The sequence below is a fragment of the Schistocerca serialis genome, chromosome 6, assembly GCF_023864345.2.
Source record: "Schistocerca serialis cubense isolate TAMUIC-IGC-003099 chromosome 6, iqSchSeri2.2, whole genome shotgun sequence".
Taxonomy (NCBI): domain Eukaryota; kingdom Metazoa; phylum Arthropoda; class Insecta; order Orthoptera; family Acrididae; genus Schistocerca; species Schistocerca serialis.
Window position 1 is genome coordinate 146,586,646 of NC_064643.1, and position 25,889 is coordinate 146,612,534.

The 25,889-nt window shown below is 45.3% G+C and overlaps 1 protein-coding gene and 1 pseudogene across 1 annotated transcript in view; one reads left to right on the forward strand and one right to left on the reverse strand.

Moving 5' to 3' along the window:
* The window catches only part of LOC126483849 (lysozyme-like), a 40,057-nt gene extending 14,712 nt beyond the window's left edge, over positions 1 to 25,345 (forward strand). The window contains exons 2-4 of the mRNA XM_050107064.1: positions 3,803 to 3,894; positions 4,008 to 4,071; positions 25,020 to 25,345. Coding sequence (XP_049963021.1) covers positions 3,803 to 3,894; positions 4,008 to 4,071; positions 25,020 to 25,153 — 290 coding nt within the window. The 3' untranslated portion in view covers positions 25,154 to 25,345. The remainder of the gene's footprint in view (positions 1 to 3,802; positions 3,895 to 4,007; positions 4,072 to 25,019) is intronic.
* LOC126485813 (5S ribosomal RNA) lies at positions 22,074 to 22,191 on the reverse strand (annotated as a pseudogene).
* Positions 25,346 to 25,889: the final 544 nt, after the last annotated feature.

A 25,889-nucleotide genomic window follows, 5' to 3' on the forward strand; every position in this document is an offset into this window, starting at 1 on the left:
GGAACCATCCCGGCATTTGCCTGAAACGATTTAGGGAAATCACGGAAAACCTAAATCAGGATGGCCGGAGACGGGATTGAACCGTCGTCCTCCCGAATGCAGTACATTAGGTAATAGCTTGCGCGGTACTAGAGGGAGCTCTAGAGGGCAAAAATAGTAAGGGAAGAGGCGAGGAAATTGAAATGGGAGTCAGAAGGTTGGAGCAATGACGAAAAAGCAAGCAAATTCAGTTTTAAGTTTGAAAGGCGGCGGGCATTAGTCAGACACGACAAACACTTACAAACGTGCAGAAATTTCCTTTGTGTCGATATACAGGGTGGTTATAAACAGTATGAAAAGCTTATACTGGTGTTGCAGGGGAGGTTGTGCTGGGAATAACTGTTAAGAAAAAAATTCGATACGTTGATAAGAAAAAAATTCGATACGTTGATTAGATTGACGTTAGCCAACTAGGCCGTCGTGAGCGGAGATTCAAGCTTTTGTTCCGCCAGGCGCTAAAGTATGGTAATGCAGTGACACCTGTGAGTCCGTGAATTAGCAACTGTTACAATACTCATTAGCAGTTCGCAAACCGCGCAACATATCGAATTTTTTCTCAACAATTATTTCTCAGCTCAGCCTCCACTGCAACACCCTTACAAGCTTTTCAGACTGTTTCTGACCACCCTGTAGTGTTCTCGGTAAAAATATCTTTGTATTTATGTTGTAATCAAAGTGGTTTTGTTGTTCGATTCGATCTTCGTGTCACTGATTCTATTTCTTATATGGTTACTCGTAGCCTTTTTTTTATACCCAAGCTACAATCAACAGTTTCTCAACCATACCACCATGAGCAACATATTTCATTTCTTGAGCCCACAGAAAGCGTAAGTATAAACAAGACAAAACAATTTCTTTGGTGCGTCGAATTGAATTTTCTAAAGGCATAAAGGCGGCTCCCTTTCCCAGAGGTGCGTAATTCACACCCAAACAAACCTTCGTTAGCTTCCTGCCGTTAATGACCGAGGCAAACATAGAGTGGAATGGTGGCTGTAGTACGTCTCGGGAGTTTATGATCACGGTCAACAGCCGTGGTCCATTCCCTGTATATATAAAACTGTAATATTTAAAGAGGCACAGGGAACTAGTCTTCCGCTTTATCGTAACCGTCGGCACGTTACAGAGTCCCTATGTTTTCATGCTCGCACGCTTTCTCATACGAGCAGTACGTTACATTCATATGAAGAATAGAACTTATCACACGTCAGCGTGCTGAACGTCAGTACGATGAAGGTAGAAGGAAGGATATTCAAAAATTATTTGTGGACTTGAAAGAAGTGCATTCTGAAACAAGTATGCCACTTGACGATACACTACAAGGAGCTTTCTCTAAAAACTGAAACTTCATGGTGTCACAATTATACACCATGTCGCCGATTGACACCTTTGTTTACATCCAAAAAATATATCTAGTGTCAAAGATTATATTTTGACTACAGGTTCTGCTATGGTCGAAGTTATATATTTCTTATAGGTTCTATATGAGTAAAATACCTGATATTATCTGGCATGAATGTGCTGAGTACTCTGTGAAGTTATTAAATAAGTGTATTAGTGACTATGTAGAAGTACATTATTTTTATTTTTTAAATATTCCATAAAACTAATTAAACAGTCACTAATGCGGTTATTTAATAGCCATGTTATTACCTTACCTTACAGCACCTTAGCACATTCATGCTAAACAATTTAAGTTAGTTTTATTTAAGTCATACGCAACCTATGAGCAACCTAGAACTTTGACCATAGCAGAACCTGTAAGCAAAAGACAATCTTTGACCATAAATGTATTTTTCGGATGCGCTAAAAGATGACAAACGGCAACATGGCGGACACTGGGTTGTTTTTGTGCAAAAAAGGAGTAAAAAAAGTGTTTGTGCCACATCCATAAACGCGAAAATCGGAATGACAATAAGCACAGTAGAAAGTAAGTACACTTAAAAAGCTGCATATCATAAATAAACAATCCGCGAACTGCAGTAGTTACACAAAACTGTTATTCTGCGCAGGGCAGCTACAGAATCCAACTTGCAGTCGATGGTGTAACTACGTACTGACTGAAGACTTAAATATGTGTTACGCGAATTGAAGACAGGTAAATGTAAATGTCGTGTGACTAGGGCCTTCCGTCGGGTAGACCGTTCGTCGGGTGCAAGTCTTTCGATTTGATACCACTTCGGCGACTTGGGCGTCGATTGGGATGAAATCATGATTATTAGCACAATACAACACCATGGCTCTGAGGTTACAGCCCGAAATGCGTATTAACTTCAATAAAAAACACGCAAGAAAGTGATTGGTTGCTGTATTTATTAAAATAATATAATCTGCAGCCACGGAGCTCACCATCCAATAAACTGGATACATTACAGAGTTGCGTAGTTAATTTTTTGATAGTTTTCAGGTACTTGTCCGCAGTCTTGGCAAACCTTCAAGTACAAAATTGTTAAGGCTTTCGTGACCACTTGTTGACAAACTGCCTATTGGCTTCTGTCTCGGGTTCTTGGGCCGACGTTCATCTGATGATTTTACTAACGTTTCGCCAGCACGAGTTGCTGTCATTGTCAAAGCTTCACCCTCCATTGCCGGTGGTGAACTGGAGCCGAGCTCGCGGCCGCAGACTATATGTACCTGGCGCGCCAACGTCCGAGGGCTTCTCCTCGGTCATTTCCGGTGCGGTTCTCCTCTTGCTACCTGCGACGGTCGTTCGCTGCGGTACGGGAAGCCAGGATCCGTTTACCTTAAGGCTTTCCTGTTTCTTGTGTAAGTTGTTCGCGTGTTTTTGTATTTCCGCAGCTTCTCTGAACAAGCGGGTGTGACAGTGTTTCTCTACGGCCAGAACTTCCGTGTCGGCGAATTTTATTTAGTGGTCGGTCTCACTCAGTGCGTGGTGCGCCCAGAGTGACGGACAGAATCGACCGTATATTGCGCAAGCACGGCGTAAAGACGATATTCAAACTGACAAGGAACATCAGAGAGTGTCTTAGATCGGCAAAGGAGAAAAGGGACCCACTTCCTAAGTCGAGAATATACCGTGTACCTTGCACATGCAGAAAAATTTATGTCGGAATGACTGGACAATCAGTCGCCGACACGGAAGTTGTGGCTGTAGAGAAGCACTATCAAACGCGCTTGTTCAGAGAAGCTGTAGAAACACAAAAACACGCGAAGAGCTTCAACAAGAAAAAGGAAAGCGTTAAGGTAAACGGCTCCTGGCTTCCCGTACTGCAGCGAACGACCGTCGCAGGTAGCAAGAGGAGAACCGCACCGGAAATGACCGAGGAGAAGCCCTCGGACGTTGGCGCGCCAGGTACATATAGTCTGCGGCCGCGAGCTCGGCTCTAGTTCACCACCGGCAATGGAGGGTGTAGCTTTGACAATACCAGCCACTCGTGCTGGCGAAACGTCAGTAAAATCGTCAGATGAACGTCGGCCGAAGAACCCGAGACAGAAGCCAGTAGGCAGTTTGTCAAACCTTCAAGTCTTCGCCCCACGGTACCTTAGTACGCCTCTAGAGGACCCAAAACATAATAGCGCAGCCGAGCGATAAGCGTTGGGGGACTGTTTCATTTTCCTTTGTCTCCGTTTAGGCTAGCCGTGTGCCGTAGCACTTTTGTTCGATTTGCCTGAAAAGCTACGGCTGAGACTGCCTCAACCAAACTTCATCGCTGAATTTCGCGACACATGTATTGATACTGCTGACCAGACTGGTCGGCTGTTTGCAACCGACACGTAACAAGTACCGTTTTTGTGTTGTGTGCAGGGGTGTGCCTGGTGGAGTCTGAGAGCGGCGGCAGAACTGACAAGAGGGGCCCTCGCAACAAGAACGGGAGCTACGACTACGGCTTGTTCCAGGTGAGTGGACTACTGCCTCCCACCCGTACTGGACAACCTGTTCTCCCACTCGTCTTCTAGTTCTAATTGTCAGTAAAGCACGTATTTCATAGTCGACTTCTTCTGTTCCACAGATCAACAGCAAGTACTGGTGTGGCATCGGCAAAGTGGCAGGTGACTGCCGTCTCAAATGTGAAGGTAAGACGCGAGACTAGATGCTGCTGTAGCTGTTTGTCCAACATAGTGTGACAACAAGTCATCAGCGTCCATACATAAATCATTGCAATCATCTTCAACTTTTGTAGTCCTGTCTTCCTCAGTTGCGTGTAATATTACGGTATATTGATAATTTTTATTTATGGACCGTCTGGACCACACACACACACACACACACACACACACACACACACACGCAGCACAAAAAATATCACACCAAAAAACACACACACACACACACACACACACACACGCAAACACACACACAAATGCATACACGAACATATCTCAGATACTTCAATAATTACACTCGAAAGTTCGGCAATAACATTCGATCTTTGGCAAAAACATTTGACAGTCGGCAACAGAAACCAAAACATTGCATTGAAGCAAGCGTTCAGTTCATAGTGCTGTGGAATGTGCGAAAAAACCGCAAACTGGCATTCATAGGAAGAAGAACAACACCAAAAAATGCAACAGGAGCGTAATATGTAAGAAATTGTCCACGCAACCTGTAAGTACAGTTCAAAACATTACTACTTAATAGGAAATACCAAACCACCAGAACTGTTTATAACCTATAGGTACAGTCACAAAAATGTAAATTAAATAGCAAACATATGTACATATTCCAGGCCACTGATGATGCCTTGCAGAAAATAAAGGCGAAACGCGTATGGCACTAAAATTGTGTTTTATTCAGTTGCTGTCTGACGGTCCATAAGTAAAAATTATCAATATACCGTAACATTGCAATCATCGTCATTCACTTAACATCCACTAAAAGATAAAGGAGTCCCAGAGAGGAGTGGCGTCCAGCGATACGAATCCTGTTGCTCCTGCATGTACGAGGTCTGTACAAAAAATTCTGGAACATTCGTAATTTCGCACCAATGGCGCGTTGCAGCGAGGTGCGGTTGGCATCCCTGCACACGCTTGGGTTTCAAGTCTAACTGCCAGAACTTTCATTGTTGTATGTCTGTTAGTTATTGCTCAGTGCTGTGTTTAGTACAATGCTGTGTCGCACAGTTTGCGCATTTCGAGATAGCAGAATTAGAGGAGCACTAAACCTTTACAGAGACACACCAAACAATGCAGTAAGTCTACGGTGATGAATGTGTAAGCCATACTCAAGTGTTACGAACGGTTCACACGGTTTAAAAATGGCTGGACGGAAGTTAAAGATGATCCTCATTCAAGGCGGTCTTCGACGTCTGCCGACGACGCTCATGTCAGGAACATCAACGAAATTGTGAATGCGAATCGAAGACTGACTGTCCGAGGGATTGCAGAAGAGTGCAGCATTTCACTTGGATGACGTAATGAAATCCTAACACAGCATCTTGGAATGCACCGTGTTGCCGCCAAGTTCGTCCCACGGCTCATGAGTCAAGACCGGAAAGACCTTCGCCTCGCAGTCTGTGAAGAAGTGTCTGATCGTGCAAATGAGACCGAAATGTTCCTTAAGACAACCATAACTGATGATGAGACATGCGTCAAGATGTAATGACGTTGAGACCAAGGTTCATTCTCCACAGTGGGTCGGGAGAGGTTCTCCGAGGCCAAAAAAGCTCATCAGGTCAGGTCAAATGTCAGAGTCATGCTGATAGTTTTCTTAGACTTTGAACGATTGTTCATCATGAATTTTTGCCACAGGGACAAACTGTTAATCGATGGTACTATCGGAACGAGTTGCGACGCCTGCGAGAAAATGTGAGAAGGGTATGGCCTGAAATGTGACGAGACAATTCATGGCACTTGCATCACGATAACACACCTGCACATTCATCCCTGCTGGTGTGTGACTATTAGGCAAAAAACTAAACCACTGTGCTGCCTCATCGTCCGTACTCTCCAGATTCTGCTTACCTTTTTGTTTATTTCCGAAGTTGAAAGCCCTGTTGGAAAGACGAAGATTTCAACTTCGGAAATAAACAAAAAGGTAAGCAGAATCTGGAGAGTACGGACGATGAGGCAGCACAGTGGTTTAGTTTTTTGCCTAATAGTCACACACCAGCAGGGATGAATGTGCAGGTGTGTTATCGTGATGCAAGTGCCATGAATAGACCGAGACAAAAGAAAATTCGCCGACAGCGCTTCGCGCGATCCAGCAAGAAGGATACCAAGACTGCTTCAGGAAGTTGGAAACGGCGTTGTGAGCGGTGTATCAATTGCGATGGATAACATTTCGAAGGAGACCATGAACAATAAGTAAAAGGTGAGTACAGAAAATTTTTGCTGGCAAAGTTGCGGAATTTTCTGAACAGACCTCGTATGCTTTCTGACATCACCTACCTACATTACATTACCATCAGTCTCTATTATGAACTCTGTTCGGTTATTCAGCTAGTGGCGCTGTCCATATAACGCGATATTTCAGCAAGATAACTAGTTATCAGCAGACGGCAATAGTGTAACGTTCCGTCAATGATGAGATTACTAGAGGCGGGGATCATGCTTAAATGTGGAACAGTAATGAACGAAAATGGTCGTAATTTTTCCAAAGAAGCCATCCGCGAGTTTTCATTAACCCATTACGTGACATCACGAAAACCTAACTCAGGATGCTAAATGAGGATTTCAGTACCGCTCTATAGTAAGTGACTGAACTGAGATGAAAAACATTAAAAGCACATCTGTGTTGAAATGTGTGTGAAATCTTATGGGACTTAACTGCTAAGGTCATCAGTCCCTAAGCTTACACACTACTTAACCTAAATTATCCTAAAGGCAGACACACACACACCCATGCCCGAGGGAGGACGCGAACCTCCGCCGGGATCAGCCGCACAGTCCATGACTGCAGCGCCTAAACCGCTCGGCTAATCCCGCGCGGCAAAAGCGCATCTATCTTTAGGATGTTACTAACATGGGACTTTGAATCGTACACTCCTGGAAATTGAAATAAGAACACCGTGAATTCATTGTCCCAGGAAGGAGAAACTTTATTGACACATTCCTGGGGTCAGATACATCACATGATCACACTGACAGAACCACAGGCACATAGACACAGGCAACAGAGCATGCACAATGTCGGCACTAGTACAGTGTATATCCACCTTTCGCAGCAATGCAGGCTGCTATTCTCCCATGGAGACGATCGTAGAGATGCTGGATGTAGTCCTGTGGAACGGCTTGCCATGCCATTTCCACCTGGCGCCTCAGTTGGACCAGCGTTCGTGCTGGACGTGCAGACCGCGTGAGACGACGCTTCATCCAGTCCCAAACATGCTCAATGGGGGACAGATCCGGAGATCTTGCTGGCCAGGGTAGTTGACTTACAGCTTCTAGAGCACGTTGGGTGGCACGGGATACATGCGGACGTGCATTGTCCTGTTGGAACAGCAAGTTCCCTTGCCGGTCTAGGAATGGTAGAACGATGGGTTCGATGACGGTTTGGATGTACCGTGCACTATTCAGTGTCCCCTCGACGATCACCAGTGGTGTACGGCCAGTGTAGGAGATCGCTCCCCACACCATGATGCCGGGTGTTGGCCCTGTGTGCCTCGGTCGTATGCAGTCCTGATTGTGGCGCTCACCTGCACGGCGCCAAACACGCATACGACCATCATTGGCACCAAGGCAGAAGCGACGCTCATCGCTGAAGACGACACGTCTCCATTCGTCCCTCCATTCACGCCTGTCGCGACACCACTGGAGGCGGGCTGCACGATGTTGGGGCGTGAGCGGAAGACGGCCTAACGGTGTGCGGGACCGTAGCCCAGCTTCATGGAGACGGTTGCGAATGGTCCTCGCCGATAGCCCAGGAGCAACAGTGTCCCTAATTTGCTGGAAAGTGGCGGTGCGGTCCCCTACGGCACTGCGTAGGATCCTACGGTCTTGGCGTGCATCCGTGCGTCGCTGCGGTCCGGTCCCAGGTCGACGGGCACGTGCACCTTCCGCCGACCACTGGCGACAACATCGATGTACTGTGGAGACCTCACGCCCCACGTGTTGAGCAATTCGGCGGTACGTCCAACCGGCCTCCCGCATGCCCACTATACACCCTCGCTCAAAGTCCGTCAACTGCACATACGGTTCACGTCCACGCTGTCGCGGCATGCTACCAGTGTTAAAGACTGCGATGGAGCTCCGTATTCCACGGCAAACTGGCTGACACTGACGGCGGCGGTGCACAAATGCTGCGCAGCTAGCGCCATTCGACGGCCAACACCGCGGTTCCTGGTGTGTCCGCTGTGCCGTGCGTGTTATCATTGCTTGTACAGCCCTCTCGCAGTGTCCGGAGCAAGTATGGTGGGTCTGACACACCGGTGTCAATGTGTTCTTTTTTCCATTTCCAGGAGTGTATAAGGGAAAAAACGGCATGGGACACTAAATTTCAGACTGCAGGTGACACACCGAGAAAGAATGAACATATTAGAGAACTATGTGAGAAGTAGCAATGACAGAATGACTATAAATGAAGACTTTGAAATCATGGTAGGACAAACGGGGTTAAAATGAGAAATGGAAACTGAAAACAGTAGTTGTCCACATTAATTGTTGGATTACTAACTTCCATTCCCGTCCCTAGCTTCTCCTACAAATACAAAGATTAATATCTATAAGTAACTTCTTTTTCTATATTGTGAGGTCTATTTGCATCGTTTCTCAACTTACCTGTTTGTTAGAAGAGTCAGTGTGAACCTGGGGAAATTTTGTCACACGTTTCAAAGCGCTATGAGATGAAACGAGCATGTGAAAGCTGTTGAGAATGGTCGACTTCTGTTTATCGGGAAAATTTTAGGAAAGAGAGTTTCACCTGTTAAGGAAATGAAATGAGCGTATGGCATTGTTGGCCGGGAGGCCCCATGCGGGGGAGTTCGGCAGCCGTATTGCAAGTCCTTTTTCGATGACGCCACTTCGGCGACTTGCGGGTCAATGATGATAATGATGAAGAAGGACACATAACACCCAGTATCCTGCCGGGAATCGAACCCGGGCCCCCTGCGTGATAAGCGTAAACGCTACCGCTAATCTACGGAGGCGGACACCTGTAAAGGAGACCGCATATAGGACGCTGGTGCAACCTATCCTCGAATACTGCTCGATTGTTTGGGATCCGTACCAAGTCGGATTGAAGGAAGACATGGAAGCATTTCAGAGGCGAGCTGCTAGATTTGTTAGTGGTAGATCCGAACAACACAAAAGTGTTACGGAGATGCTTCTGGAACTCAAATGGGAATCCCTGGAGGGAAGGTGACGTTGTTTTCGAGAAACTTTATTGAGAAAATTTAGAGAACAGGCATTTGGAGCTGACTGCCCAACGATTCTATTGGCACCAACATACACATAGACAGTCGTTTCCCCTCGTTGTATTTCCGAGTAGAACGGGAAAGGAAATAACTTGTAGACCCTTGGCCAAGAACCGTGGTTTGCGGAGCATCTATGTAGATGTAGATCTAACAAAGGCCGACAGAGGACGGTAACAAATGAAAAGTGAAAGGGAGAAAGATGACAGACAGCGTCTAAATACATCTGAATGCTGTGCTGCCTGACAATAAAACGTGAAGCACTCAGAAGGGAAGGAGAAAACGAAATGAAAGTTCAAGGGGGTGAGGGGTATGTGATTACAATATCGAATCTAATTTCCAAAGAACTTGGCAGTATGAGCCCACTTATCAGTATGACATTGTACTCCCAATGGTCTGGACGCATGCACTGACTGAATTTGGAAGCGTGTCATAAACCCGTTGTATACTTTCCTGAGGCAAGCTCCATCACAGCTGTAGTAACTGGTCCTTGATATTCCTCCATAATGACATTAGCAAGGAGTTGACGACCAGCTGGTCACACACACGTTCCTTCGGTGACAGATCTGGGATACTGCTGCCCATCGGAGTACCTCAGTATCACGTAAACACATCATAGAGACACGTGCCATGTGTGGAAGAGCATTGTCCTGTTGAAAAATGGCACGACGATCCTGTCGCATGAGAGGTAACACATGAGGACGCAGGATGCCGTGACGTACCGGTGTGCCGCCGGAGTTCCATCAGTGTCTACCAGCCGCGGCCTGAAGTCATGTCTCAAATCTCCCCACGCAATGACGCCAGGAATAACACCGTTGTGCCTCTCCAAAACACTGAAAGAATGGGACTTCTTCCAACCCTGTCGCCACACCCGCCGCCGATGGTAACCTTAGGTAGTGCACGATTCAGCGCTGAACACAGTGCGACGACATTCATCAGGAGTCCTTTCTTCCCGGACATGGCATCACACCAAACGCAGCCGTTTTTGTTGTGGTGTTAGCAGCAAGCTACACAAGTGGCGGCAATTCCCTAGTCCGCCTGATGCTAGTCTTCGCCTAATGGTGTGTGATGCCACAGAATTCCCTCCTGTTCTCGGATGGCAGGCGCAGATGTGTAGGTGTTACTATGTGCTTGGTGCACAATACGGCGATTCTCCATTTGGTGCGTAGACCAGACCAGAACTTTTACAATGGGTATGCCTGTTATGACGTTTTCATACAGTCCAGCGTCGGCCACTGTTACATCAGAATGTCCCACAAACTGGATATTGGACGACCTGACGAGCCAGCCAAATGGAGAAACACTAAGAAGCAAACTGCTTCAGGTGCTGATGACGCTGTCTCACACGAGTACACAGCAACTCCTCCACAGCGATCACTCAAGGTCTGACACTGTTCACGCCCCTTATATACCTCGCCAGGCTTGACAACAATACTAAAATACTAAACACGCAAAATTGCAACTCTAACCACTTACATGGCCCCTGATGGCGCGTATGTATACGAAGCTGCATAGAGAAATGTCCATGTATTCTGGGTGTTTCTTTTTTGACAGGTAGTGTAGTTTGGACCACGCAATTTCCAGATGGAGACAAATGCAACAACTTCTAATTCATATCTCATTATGAGTTTCTATTGTCTATAACTGTCTGCTCTGTTGCGTCGGTGCCAGAGTAAATGCATCGAATCTGGCCCAGTCATAATATACTGTATCAATATTCTGTGAACGCGAGACTATGCCAAAGAACAATTTCATACGATCTGGTTGCCCCCTCCGTTCCATTCACAACTGCCTGGAGAAACTCATTCTCACATCGTGAGCAGTGTAATGATCAAATCGAATTCCGAATTCATGTGAGCTTTACTTTGTGCGATCAATTAAATTGGAATTTTGCAGAAGAGTGTTGTGTTACGTCAGGTTTCCGCGTCTTGTGAAACAATACTGCCAGCTAGAATAAACCACGCAGACGGCTATAACCGGATACTGATGTACCTTCACTGTAAACAACGTAACAGAAAATCACCCGTTTATAGCCTCGACTATAAGTGCGCGTGAGAAGCGCGTTTATAAATATTTCGGTAGTAAAAGTCGCCTGCAAGGGTAATTTGTGGAGAGCGAGAGAGTTCAAATATTTAGAGATAAGTAACGACCGGTTCATCTCACAAATATCTGGGCCGTAACGATCTTCGCGTTGCCTCTATTCCGTTGTGCGGCATTCAGCTCACACCGCAGAAGAGTTTTTCCAACGCTTCTCAAATGACGGAACAGCTACCGTTCTGTCGGGTCATTAGGGCAAGCCGGCCAGTTGACACGGCTTTTCAATGCACGCTTTATGGGTCTCAATGCGTTGGCCTAGCAGCGTATGGGTTACAATTCCTGTATTTCTCTCCTTTTTTTCCACGCCTTCTGGGGACGTGGAGCCTACAACATCCGTTCAAAAGGTTCCGACACAAATTTTATTCCTGGAGCTTAACACTTTGCCGTTTGCACGTCTCGTACGAATTTATTCGCTTGGCGCCGGCAGCGCTAATTCGGATTACTTGGCTTGTCGCCGGCCGTTCTTGACGTTATCGGGAGATTACAAATTGTTAAGTTTTACTAATCTCATCGTTAGTTCTCATAAGTTCTCAACTCTGTTCCCCTACTTTCATGAAATTTCGAAGATATACATACGTAAATAAATACAAAATTTTTTTGTTTCATGTATTTGTTTATTTGCGTTGTTTTTGGTACTTAGTATTTCTCTTTCATATGATATGCAGCAAAACAGTCTCCAAGATGTAACGCAACTTCACAAGACTTGCACATTAACTTGTTCTATTTTTGTTTTGTTTTTGGAACATACATGGCAGTTTCTTCGTTTCGGAAATACGTAGGCCTATAAGTTGGTGTTGTTTTATGTGACCGGAAAGTCTGTCAATCGGATCAAGATGAGACGTACGTGATGTAGTGACAACCTCCAATATTTGCTCCACGTATTCATCGTAAATAATCGTATCGTCTCTTTCGTCTGCCGTGATGAAAGGGCACAAGTACTTATAAAAACAAACAAACTTGTTGACGTTGTAATTTATTGTCACCTAAACAAAACACCAACAGAATTCAAAAGATACTAAAGTGCTGTCGCCGGGCACTGCGCGATACTATGCTCACACCATTGTGGTGTCGCCGGACGGCAGAGTGTTAAGCGACGTCAACGCAGCAATTGCGGTGCAACCTGCACTAACAACCGCAAACAACATATGTATATTCGACCAGGCAGTTCTTAGAAGGCAGTGCTACGTAGTAGACGTGTGTCCGTAATGTGTCTGTTGATGTGTCACAAATGGTGATGGAACAATATCTCTAACTCAGCTGTTCGTGTAAAGGGTCAACGCATTGATGACACAACCGATACTGAAGCCAGTATTATGCGAAAGTTAGTCAACATCCCAACGAAGAGCTTTTCTGGCAGTTTCACACGGATGTATACACGTTCTGCGCGTTATGCTCAAGTGGGGTACACTCAGTACAACACCTGAAGCATTAAAACCATCTTAATAACTTTTCTCTGTTTTTTATTGATAGTCTCGAAACTGTTTGGACTGACTGGATATAGTCTCATATGTGGCAGAGACTTGCTGATCGTAAGTTCTGCAGTTCAACGGTTCCGCGAGCGTCGTTCTGGTTCTCATGTCGGTCTGTCTTCATCTGTCTGCCGAAGTGCTAGGCGTATTGAACACTCTTGAAGGTAGCAGGAACGAAGTAAAGTGACGAATTACTTAGAGGTGCGCGAGGTTTTGTGTGTGTGTGCGTGTGTGTGTGTGTGTGTGTGTGTGTGTGTGTGTGCGTGTGTGTGTTACAGATAGTGGGCGAGAGGGGAGTGGCAGCAGTAGCAGGAGTGGGAAAACGACACTTCCTTTAACAAAAAGAAAGAAAAAACAATTATTAGTACAAACAGTTTTGTTGTTTCTCAAAGTTATCTTTCATACAATTTATACACATCTGCATGCGTCTGAACTACTTCTACAAACTTTTTCCGCTCTAATGTTGGTACATCAGAAACATGAGTTTGGAAGGATTCGTTAGGTGCCTGGCCAAGGCGTAGGCTCTTTGAGATGAGGGAACAAAAACAAGTAGTTACGTAATAGACCAGGTGAATATGGGTCATGAGACATTAATTCTATGTTTTTGATGGTCAAACAGTGATGCATCGTGGGACAGTTGACATGGTGATGATGATGAATGATGCGACGTTTTTCATTGTTTCTCCCGTGTTTAATCGGTGACTTGTCATCAACAAACTGCTGTTTACTAATCAGTATTAACTGATCTTAGATCCTCTAAATCAGTCACCGCGACACGTCCAGTGCAGCAATAGCAACAAGCAATCACCTTCATGAGCGAGCTTCGCAAACAAAGAGCGAGCTTCGCAAACAAACCAGTTTCGTTGGTCTCTGTTGTTAACACCAAACAGTTGAGCCGGCCGGAGTGACCGAGCGATTAAAGGCGCTACAGTCTGGAACCGCACGACCGCTACGGTCGCAGGTTCGAATCCTGCCTCGGGCATGGATGTGTGTGATGTCCTTAGGTTAGTTAGGTTTAAGTAGTTCAAAGTTCTCGGGGACTTATGACCACAGCAGTTGAGTCCCATAGTGCTCAGAGCCATTTGAACCATTTGAACCAAACAGTTGACTGCATGAATAGACTTTGAATTTTGTCACTCAAATTTTTTAAGTATTCCTTAAGCATTCCCCTTCTGGTTATGGGGATATCTGAAATATCGGGCCTATCAGGGATGTATCTGGACTCTTACTGATCTGAAGAATCGCATGCGATGATATATCGCATAGTTTACGCTGGATATGCTGCAAGCGACTGTCAACCATGCCGTGTTACAGATGCAACGTATTGCTGAGTTGGGAGACCAAACTGAACACATGCTGTAACTTGCGACCATATCCGAATAAATGTGTCAGAACCTCCGCTATCATGTGTTTGAGCGTTTATCCTCTTTTCCTGCACCCACATCACATTCTGACTGCTTATAGCGTCATATTTTCACATAGTGGTAGAAAGTACAGCCCGCACTGTAGCACTCAGAAACCCATCAGTTTAATTTCAACCATTGTTTGGGACCTTGTTTCGATGTCTCAAAACCGATTACGAAATATTGCGAATATATCGAGGCGATGTTGTAAGCGTACTGCTCACCTTAACCAGGGTGGTGAACTGTTTCTTCCGCTGGTGATTCTCTTTGAACTGCGGATCGTCTAGTGCGATCGGACGTCATGTTTGAGTCTGCAGTGGGCAGTCTGGAGCCGGAATACGGACGCGATGTCGCGTTAAAGACATGAAAATAAGTATCATAGAAGAGAGTTAAACGGGGGAGAGTCGAAACCACACTCATGCTCATAAATTAAGGATAACTGCAGGCTGGCCGGAGTGGCCGTGCGGTTCTGGGCGCTACAGTCTGGAGCCGAGCGATCGTTACGGTCGCAGGTTCGAATCCTGCCTCGGGCATGGATGTGTGTGATGTCCTTAGGTTAGTTAGGTTTAATTGGTTCTAAGTTCTAGGCGACTGATGACCTCAGAAGTTAAGTCGCATAGTCAAAAAAAAATGGTTCAAATGGCTCTGAGCACTATGGGACTTAACGTCTTAGGGTCATCAGTCCCCTAGAACTTAGAACTACTTAAACCTAACTAACCTAAGGACATCACACACATCCATGCCCGAGGCAGGATTCGAACCTGCGACCGTAGCAGTCCCGCGGTTCCGGACTGCACCGCCTAGAACCGCACGGCCACCGCGGCCGGCTAAGTCGCGTAGTCCTCAGAGCCATTTGAACCATTTTGATAATTGCAGAATGTGGTGCCACATAACCTGGCACTACACAAAACTGGCGCTAATAGCATAGGCACATAGGGAACACATACGACACAGAACTATGAGTCCACGGTTTTGCTGATAAGTTGAGAAAACAGTCCCGAAACACATGTGCTATAAAACGTCACTGTTTCCTGTGCATATACCCCGACATCAATATCGGATATGATCCCCATGCACACGTACACAGGCCGCACAACGGGTTGGCATACTCTGCATCAGGTGGTCGAGCAGCTGCTAGAGTATAGCCTCCCATCCTTGCACCAGTGCGTGTCGGGGCTCCTGAAGTGTCGTAGGGGTTTGAAGACGTGCAGCGATACGTCGACCGAGAGCATCCGAGACGTGTTCGATGGGATTTAGGTCCGGAGAACAGGCAGGCCACTCTATTCGCCTGATATCTTCTGTTTCAAGGTGCTCCTCCACGATGGCTGCTCGGTGGGGTCATGCGTTATCATCCATCAGGTGGGACCCACTGCACCCCTGAAAGGGCGGACATAACTGGTGCAGAATGACGACCCGATACACCTGATCTGTTACAGTTCCTCTGTCAAAGACATGCAGGAGTGTACGGGCACCAATCATAATACCACCCCACACCATCAAACCGCGACCTCCATACAGATCCCTTTCAAGGACATTAAGGGGTTAATATCTGGTTCCTGGTTTACGCCAGATGAAAACCCGGAGAGAATCACTGTTCAGACTATACCTGGACTCGTCCGTGAACATAACCTGGGACCACTGTTCCAATGACCATGTACTGTGTTCTTAACGCTAGTCTTTACGGGCTCTTCTGTGACCAGGGGTCAGTGAAATACACCTTTCAGGTCTCCGGGCGAGTAAACCATGTATGTTCAGTCGTCTGTAGACTGTGTGTCTGGAGACAACTGTTCCAGTGGCTGCGGTAAGGTTCCGAGCAAGGCTACTGCAGTATTCTATGGCCGTCTGCGGGGACTGATGGTGAGATATCGGTCTTCTTGTTGTGTTGTAGACTGTGGACGTCCCGTACTGTAGCGACAGGACACGTTTCCTATCTGATGGAATCGTTGCCATAATCTTGAGATCATACTTTGTGGCAATGGAGGTCCCGTGCTACGATCTGATGTGTTTGACTAGCCTCCAGTCGCCCTAGTATTCTACCCCTGATAACGTTATCATCAATATGTGTTCTTTGAGCCATTTTCAACAAAAAGAAAATGTTCAAATGTGTGTGAAATCTTATGGGACTTAACTGCTAAGGTCATCAGTCCCTAAGCTTACACACTACTTAACCTAAATAATCCTAAGGACAAACACACACACCTATGCCCGAGGGAGGACTCGAACCTCCGCCGGACCAGCCGCACAGTCCATGACTGCAGCGCCCAGACCGCTCGGCTAATCCCGCGCGGCCATTTTCAACACACAGTACAATTAGCACGTTAGGAAATGTCTGCACATTTATTCGCTGCACCGTACTCTGACATGGAGCAACACACCTGCCAGAGCCACCGTGCGACGACCGCAGGTCAAATGCAACGTATGGTCATATCCCGAGGCGATTTAAACCTGCAAACCGCCCACCAGAACGTTGTTTCACCCTGTATCGGCATTATCGTTAATTTATGAGCATGAACCATGGACCTTGCCGTTGGTGGGGAGGCTTGCGTGCCTCAGCGATACAGATAGCCGTACCGTAGGTGCAACCACAACGGAGGGGTATCTGTTGAGAGGCCAGACAAACGTGTGGTTCCTGAAGAGGGGCAGCAGCCTTTTCAGTAGTTGCAAGAGCAACAGTCTGGATGATTGACTGATCTGGCCTTGTAACAATACCCAAAACGGCCTTGCTGTGCTGGTACTGCGAACGGCTGAAAGCAAGGGGAAACTACAGCCGTAATTTTTCCCGAGGGCATGCAGCTTTACTGTATGATTAAATGATGATGGCGTCCTCTTGGGTAAAATATTCCGGAGGTAAAATAGTCCCCCATTCGGATCTCTGGGCGGGGACTACTCAAGAGGATGTCGTTATCAGGAGAAAGAAAACTGGCGTTCTACGGATCGGAGCGTGGAATGTCAGATCCCTTAATCGGGCAGGTACGTTAGAAAATTTAAAAAGGGAAATGGATAGGTTAAAGTTAGATATAGTGGGAATTAGTGAAGTTCGGTGGCAGGAGGAACAAGATTTCTGGTCAGGTGACTACAGGGTTATAAACACAAAAATCAAATAGGGGTAATGCAGGAGAAGGTTTAATAATGAATAGGAAAATAGAAATGCGGGTAAGCTACTACAAACAGCATAGTGAACGCATTATTGTGGCCAAGATAGATACGAAGCCCACACCTACTACAGTAGTACAAGTTTATATGCCAACTGGCTCTGCAGATGACGAAGAAATTGAAGAAATGTATGATGAAATAAAAGAAATTATTCAGATTGTGAAGGGAGACGAAAATTTAATACTCATGGGTGACTGGAACTCGAGTGTAGGAAAAGGGAGAGAAGGAAACATAGTAGGTGAATATGGATTGGGGCTAAGAAATGAAAGAGGAAGCCGCCTGGTAGAATTTTGCACAGAGCACAACTTAATCATATCTAACACTTGGTTTAAGAATCATGAAAGAAGGTTGTATACGTGGAAGAACCCTGGAGATACTAAAAGGTATCATATAGATTATATAATGGTAAGACAGAGATTTAGGAACCAGGTTTTAAATTGTAAGACATTTCCAGGGGCAGATGTGAACTCTGACCACAATCTATTGGTTATGACCTGTAGATTAAAACTGAAGAAACTGCAAAAAGGTGGGAATTTAAGGAGATGGGACCTGGATAAACTGAAACAACCAGAGGTTGTACAAAGTTTCAGGGAGAGCATAAGGGAACAATTGACCAGAATGGGGGAAAGAAATACAGTAGAAGAAGAATGGGTAGCTTTGAGGGATGAAGTAGCGAAGGCAGCAGAGGATCAAGTAGGTAAAAAGACGAGGGCTAGTAGAAATCCTTGGGTAACAGAAGAAATATTGAATTTAATTGATGAAAGGAGAAAATATAAAAATGCAGTAAATGAAGCAGGCAAAAAGGAATACAAACGTCTCAAAAATGAGATCGACAGGAAGTGCAAAATGGCTAAGCAGGGATGGCTAGAGGACAAATGTAAGGATGTAGAGGCCTATCTCACTAAGGGTAAGATAGATACCGCCTACAGGAAAATTAAAGAGACCTTTGGAGATAAGAGAACCACTTGCATGAACATCAAGAGCTCAGATGGAAACCCAGTTCTAATCAAAGAAGGGAAAGCAGAACGGTGGAAGGAGTATATAGAGGGTCTATACAAGGGCGATGTACTTGAGGACAATATTATGGAAATGGAAGAGGATGTAGATGAAGATGAAATGGGAGATATGATACTGAGTGAAGAGTTTGACAGAACACTGAAAGACCTGAGTCGAAACAAGGCCCCCGGAGTAGACAACATTCCATTGGAACTACTGACGGCCTTGGGAGGGCCAGTCCTGACAAAACTCTACCATCTGGTGAGCAAGATGTATGAAACAGGCGAAATACCCTCAGACTTCAAGAAGAATATAATAATTCCAATCCCAAAGAAAGCAGGTGTTGACAGATGTGAAAATTACCGAACTATCAGTTTAATAAGTCACAGCTGCAAAATACTAACACGAATTCTTTACAGACGAATGGAAAAACTAGTAGAAGCCAACCTCGGGGAAGATCAGTTTGGATTCCGTAGAAACACTGGAACACGTGAGGCAATACTGAACTTACGACTTATCTTAGAAGAAAGATTAAGGAAAGGCAAACCTACGTTTCTAGCATTTGTAGACTTAGAGAAAGCTTTTGACAGTGTTGACTGGAATACTCTCTTTCAAATTGTAAAGGTGGCAGGGGTAAAATACAGGGAGCGAAAGGCTATTTACAATTTGTACAGATACCAGATGGCAGTTATAAGAGTCGAGGGACATGAAAGGGAAGCAGTGGATGGGAAGGGAGTAAGACAGGGTTGTAGCCTCTCCCCGATGTTGATCAATCTGTATATTGAGCAAGCAGTAAAGGAAACAAAAGAAAAATTCGGAGTAGGTATTAAAATTCATGGAGAAGAAATAAAAACTTTGAGGTTCGCCGATGACATTGTAATTCTGTCAGAGACTGCAAAGGACTTGGAAGAGCAGTTGAATGGAATGGACAGTGCCTTGAAAGGAGGATATAAGATGAACATCAACAAAAGCAAAACGAGGATAATGGAATGTAGTCTAATTAAGTCGTGTGATGCTGAGGGAATTAGATTAGGAAATGAGGCACTTAAAGTAGTAAAGGAGTTTTGCTATTTGGGGAGCAAAATAACTGATGATGGTCGAAGTAGAGAGGATATAAAATGTAGGCTGGCAATGGCAAGGAAAGCGTTTCTGAAGAAGAGAAATTTGTTAACATCGAGTATAGATTCAAATGTCAGGAAGTCATTTCTGAAAGTATTCGTATGGAGTATAGCCATGTATGGAAGTGAAACATGGACGATAAATAGTTTGGACAAGAAGAGAATAGAAGCTTTCGAAATGTGGTGCTACAGAAGAATGGTGAAGATTAGATGGGTAGATCACATAACTAATGAGGAAATATTGAATAGGATCGGGGAGAAGAGAAGTTTGTGGCACAAGTTGACCAGAAGAAGGGATCGGTTGGTAGGACATGTTCTGAGGCATCAAGGGATCACCAATTTAGTATTGGAGGGCAGCGTGGAGGGTAAAAATCTTAGAGGGAGACCAAGAGATGAATACACTAAGCAGATTCAGAAGGATGTAGGTTGCAGTAGGTACTGGGAGATGAAAAAGCTTGCACAGGATAGAGTAGCATGGAGAGCTGCATCAAACCAGTCTCAGGACTGAAGACCACAACAACAACAACAACATGAGCAAGAGTGTATATCGCGAGTGATTTATGCAGAATATATCTTACGTTGATTATCTACACAAGTTATCTGCCGTATTTTTCGATATGGATGTGAAGGCCAATGTCAGGGATTCTGATGCGGATTTTACTACCAGATAGACTAATTCATGTAGGAGGTTTGTATCATTACATATTATAAATAAGTCGTCTGGGAGTAGACGCAGGCGACGCCGGGACAGGTCACTACTTCCAATTAACTGGACGAATTATCGCTGGTACTTGGTTTACTTGTATGAGAGGTAGAAGTGTGGTTTCAATAGTGTGAATGCAACAACTAGAAATAATAGTGAATGATATTTGATAAGAAACTCTAAAGTGGCATGAAACTTGAACAATTATAGTTCAGTACTTCTCAAAACTTTCGACAGGTGATGGATTGATTTGAACTGCAATTTCTAGGAAGTTAAGTTGAAGGATGGACTAAACACTGATCTAATCAAATTGGATAAACTGTTTTAATAATAATATACTGTTATTATTTTTTAAATCTTACGCATCTGCGGCTCGTTAAAAGTACGACTGTCGCCACGTTATGCACCATATTATCAAAACTATCCTGACATCAGTCAATGGACATTAATAAGATAATCTGCCTACCCTTCGCGTTTATGGCGCCTTGAACTCAGCTGGGGACACCGTGGGTGAGGAATAGCAGCCGATTCTCGCTCGATGGATGAAACCAGAGAAGGTAGTGACGTTTAACGCTGGGAGAGAAGTTTATCTCATCAAAGAGATGTTTCACTGGATAAGGTCGGGACTCTGTGCAGGTTAGAAATGTTACTCATGAAATATATTCGCAGTTGCGAAGATGGACCATCGTCAGCTGTATGATGGAAAGACGAAAATGAAATTTTGTGCCGGACCCGAACTCGAACCCGGATTTCCCGCTTATCGCGAGCGATAGCCCTACTATTAGACCATCCGAGCAGACACAAACTTCAATATGACGTCAACCATGTGTCTACAACCTCGGCTCTTACATCCATTATGTATATTCCAGTATGGAGGAGACATTTTAATTGAAACCCGCTTACCCGGTATCGGCAGATGAATACGATATTACAGTGCGTGTTTTGTTCAGAAATACGACGCAATGCGTCTTCGGACATGAGCGCATTGTTTACATTTGGCACAGCGGGGTGGATGTTCGTGGGACACTCTCTCTTGACGACGGCACAGTGATTTTATGTGGCTGTAACTCTTTTCAGACGGTGTTTCCAACTGCACAGGATAAAATTATAGTCCCGTTTGAAACAAAAATCTGATATAGTTACAGAGGGCTCTCGCCCCCTCATCCCCATCCCCCTCCCATGCATTTCTCATAGATTATGTAGCGTATATGAACATAATATGTATCAGAATACTCTGAGATTTGTCTGTTATATAGTTTTTGCGAATTTACATTCCAGCTTTGTAAGATTACAATATCAAGTAATTTATATAGGGTGCGAACTCAGATTTTGGGGTGCGCTAAAGATCAGTGTTACCACTACTTTCATTGGATTCACTAACTCCCAATCAAATCGTTGTCTATCAATCTACAGGGAGTTCTTGAGCTACGCAACAGGTCAGTTGTCCCCAAACAAAGATTTCGAGAGCGGGCCTCCTTCAGCCTTATTTCAAAAAAATAAGAATGTACGTGTTTCACTTCTAGTTCCAAAAGATAATTACGGAATACCATACTATGCTGTGATTAGAACTAAAAAACTAAACTCGGTCCGAACAGGTCTTGGAAGGCCCAACGGTACCGACCGGCCGCCGTGTCATCCTCAGCCCACAGGAGTCACTGGATGCGAATATGGAGGGGCATGTAGTCAGAACACCGCACTCCCGAACGTATGTCAGTTTACGAGACCAAAGCCGTTACTTCCCAATCAAGTAGCTCCTCAGTTTGCCTCACAAGGGATGAGTGCACCCCGCTTGCCAACAACGCTCGGCAGACCGGATGGTCACCCATCCAAGTGCTAGCCCAACTCGACAGCGCTTAACTTCGGTGATCTGACGGGAACCGGTGTTACCACTGCGGCAACGCCGTTGGCGTGATTAAAACTGCGTAACTGTTTCAGCTGTAGTGTATGAAATATTTGAAACATGTTATGCGCTCTTGTGGTACACTATCAAGAACTTTGGTGTGTGCTTGATTGTTATAACAGATGGTCGGCAGAGTATATCGAGGCTGCAAGGTGGTATCTGGTAGCGAGTTCATGAAGCCAAAGAATTTGAATAGGAAATATAGGTTGTGGTAATACATTGACCTGTAGTGTAGCTTAGCGTGATCGTTCGTGCCATATTTAACGCACGTTGCCGTACTTAACGCACTTCTCATCTTAATCGATGGAATACGGTGACGAAGAGGCGTCAAATAGAAAGACTTCAACGAAGCGGCCGAACAGCACCAGATGGGTTCTACCGGCCAGTAATGCCATAAAATCATATAATTTAACGAACTGCGTCATAAAAACTAAAACTGCAATGAAATTCAGAAAACCTGCATTGTACAATGGACGATCTCCGACGAATATTTTGCTGCATGTTATGTGCGAATATTGCACATAAACTACAAAAATTGCAAGGGGGATCCACTATGCAACTTTTACCAAAGCTCGGTCTCAGGTTTGCTACAAACTCATAAAAAAAAATAGATGCATGCACTAGAAAATTCGCCACGTTGTCGTCTATATCTTAGCGAAATCTGTAACTCCGTATCTACACTCATGCTCATAAATTAAGGATAATCGCAGAATGTGGTGCCACACTACGTGACACAACACAAAACTGGCGCTAATAGCATAGGCACATAGGGAACACACACGACACAGATCTGAAGCCCACAGTATTGGTGATAAGTTGAGAGAACCGTCCCGAAACACATGCGCTACAAAACGCCACTATTTCCTGCGCATGTACCCCGACATCAATATGGGATATGAGCACCATACACAGGCCGCACAACGGGTTGGCGTACTCTGGATCAGGTGGTCGAGCAGCTGCTGGGGTACAGCCTCCCATTCTTGCTCCAGTGCCTGTCTGAGCTCCTGAAGTGGCGTAGGGGTTTGAAGACGTGCAGCGATACGTCGGCCGAGAGCATCCTAGACGTGCTCGATGGGGTTTAGGTCTGTAACATAGGCAGGCCATTCCATTCGCCTGATATCTTCTGTTTCAAGGTACTCCTCCACGATGGCTGCTCGGTGGGGCCGTGCGTTATCATCCACCAGGAGGAAGCTGGGACCCAATGCACCCCTGAAAGGGCGGACGTAACTGGTGCAGAATGACGACCCGATACACCTGACCTGTTACAGTTCCTCTGTCAAAGACATGCAGGAGTGTACGGGCACCAATCATAATACCATCCTACGCCATCAAACCACGACCTTCATACAGGTCCCTTTCAAGTACATTAAGGGGTTGGTATCTGGCTCCTGGTTAATGCCAGATGAAAACTCGGCGAGAATCACTGTTCAGACTATACCTGGACTCGTCCGTGAACATAACCTGGGACCACTGTTCCAATGGCCATGTACTGTGTTCTTGATACCAGGCTTTACGGGCTCTCCTGTGACCAGGGGTCAGTGGAATGCACCTTGCAGGTATCCGGGCGAATAATCCATGTCTGTTCCGTCGTCTGTAGATTGTGTGCCTGGAGATAAGTGTTCCAGTGGGCTGCGGTAAGGTCCCGAGCAAGGCTACCTGCAGTACTCCGTGGCCGTCTGCGGGCACTGATGGTGAGATATCTGTGTTGTTGTACATTGTGGACGTCCCGTACTGTAGCGCCTGCACACGTTTCCTGTCTGCTGGAATCGTTGCCATAATCTTGAGATCACACTTTGTGGCACACGGAGGGCCCGTGCTACGACCTGCTGTGTTTGACCAGCCTCTAGTCCCCCTAGTACTCTACCCCTCATAACGTCCCCAATATGTATTTGAGCCATTTTCAACACAGTCACCATTAGCACGTCTGAAAACGTCTGCCCACTTACTCGCTGCACCGTACTCTGACATGCACCAACACACCTCTGCGTATTTGGACTGCTGCCAGCGCCACCGTGTGACGACTGCAGGTCAAATGCACCGCACAGTCATACACCGAGGTGATTTAAACTCGTAAACCGCCCAACAGAGCGTTGCTTCACCATTTATCAGCATTATCCTTAATTTATGACCATGATTGTATGTTCCAGATATGCAGAGTGTATAAGTGCAGATATTGCTATTGGTGGTTGAGAATGGTGTACTGAACAACATTACATCAGTATTGCTTAAACTGCAGACTAATAATAGCTATTAAGAGCAGTATATTTTTAGTTTGGTTAGTATCTCCAAGTACATGTGGAGAGAGAAAGCCATTAATGCTTATTTTCTCCCGAGCAGTATGTTAGATGATGAAGTGTGGACGCAAAATGGTTAGACCGGGCTGACACTTAGCGGTGCAGTTACTATAGTGCAGTAAACATCAGGCCTTAGAGGTTGTGAGAAGACTGTATGACGTAGAGAAAAAGCAACCAACGCATTGATGTACATTTTAAGTTACCACGTACAAAATATCAGCAAAAAAATGGTTCAAATGGCTCTGAGCACTATGGGACTCAACTGCTGAGGTCATTAGTCCCCTAGAACTTAGAACTAGTTAAACCTAACTAACCTAAGGACATCACAAACATCCATGCCCGGGGCAGGATTCGAACCTGCGACCGTAGCGGTCTTGCGGTTCCAGACTGCAGCGCCTTTAACCGCACGGCCACTTCGGCCGGCAAATATCAGCACCTACACCCGTTACACCCTGTACTTGTGGGGGCCTGCTTTGGCTGCGTCACCCCGTATAAAATGATGAGCAAACGATGAGCTAAGCTTGCTGGCTGTTTTGTCGCAGATCTGCTGAACAATGACCTGTCGGACGACGTGCGGTGCGCCAAGAAGATCTTCCAGCGACACGGCTTCCGCGGCTGGTACGGCTGGAGGAACAAGTGCGACGGCAAGTCGCTGCCTGACGTCTCGAGCTGCTGATTCCACCCTGCATGGCGTGCCAAACACGCCTTCCTGCTTGTTCTATATTTTTCAGAATATATATGAAATATTGTACTGCTGTGTCCAAGACCTTACACTTCATTGTTTTCTCCATACACAATGCTAGCTGTCATATACATGTTGTGTTGTCTGTACCAAACATTACTCGCCAAATAAATCATTTCATTAATATTTTCTCTTGTTTATTACACTTTTATCCGGTTTTTTTAGGAGTGGTGTTTGGGTATCACCCGCCATGTAGCTAAGTCTGATACTGGATCGTATAAGATATATATATATATGAGCTAATGCTTAGGATTGTGGACTGCTGACGCCAAAGCAATGCAATCGGTTCTGCTCCCGGTAACTGGAAACTCTCGATAAAATACGTAATGAAACCGACACAGACGCTGACGAAGCGATTTTGAACAGTTAGAGTGCTGCCACTGTGTTTAACTTATTCGACAGCACATACAGTGATACCACAAATAAACATACGATCTCGTTGAGAGGAGATAAAATATTTTGCTGCAAATAGAGTGGACAATACGATTAGTATTTATTGACAATTTAATATTGTGTGTCGGACTGGAACTTTAATCTGGCACACTTGGCGAGCTGTGCGCTACCAACTGCGCACTCGTGTACATTCTGTTCCTTTTTTTCCATTTTCTGATTTTTGGTACCTATCTTTTTTGAAGAGAAACCACAGCGCAGTTTGGGACTAGCGTATCGC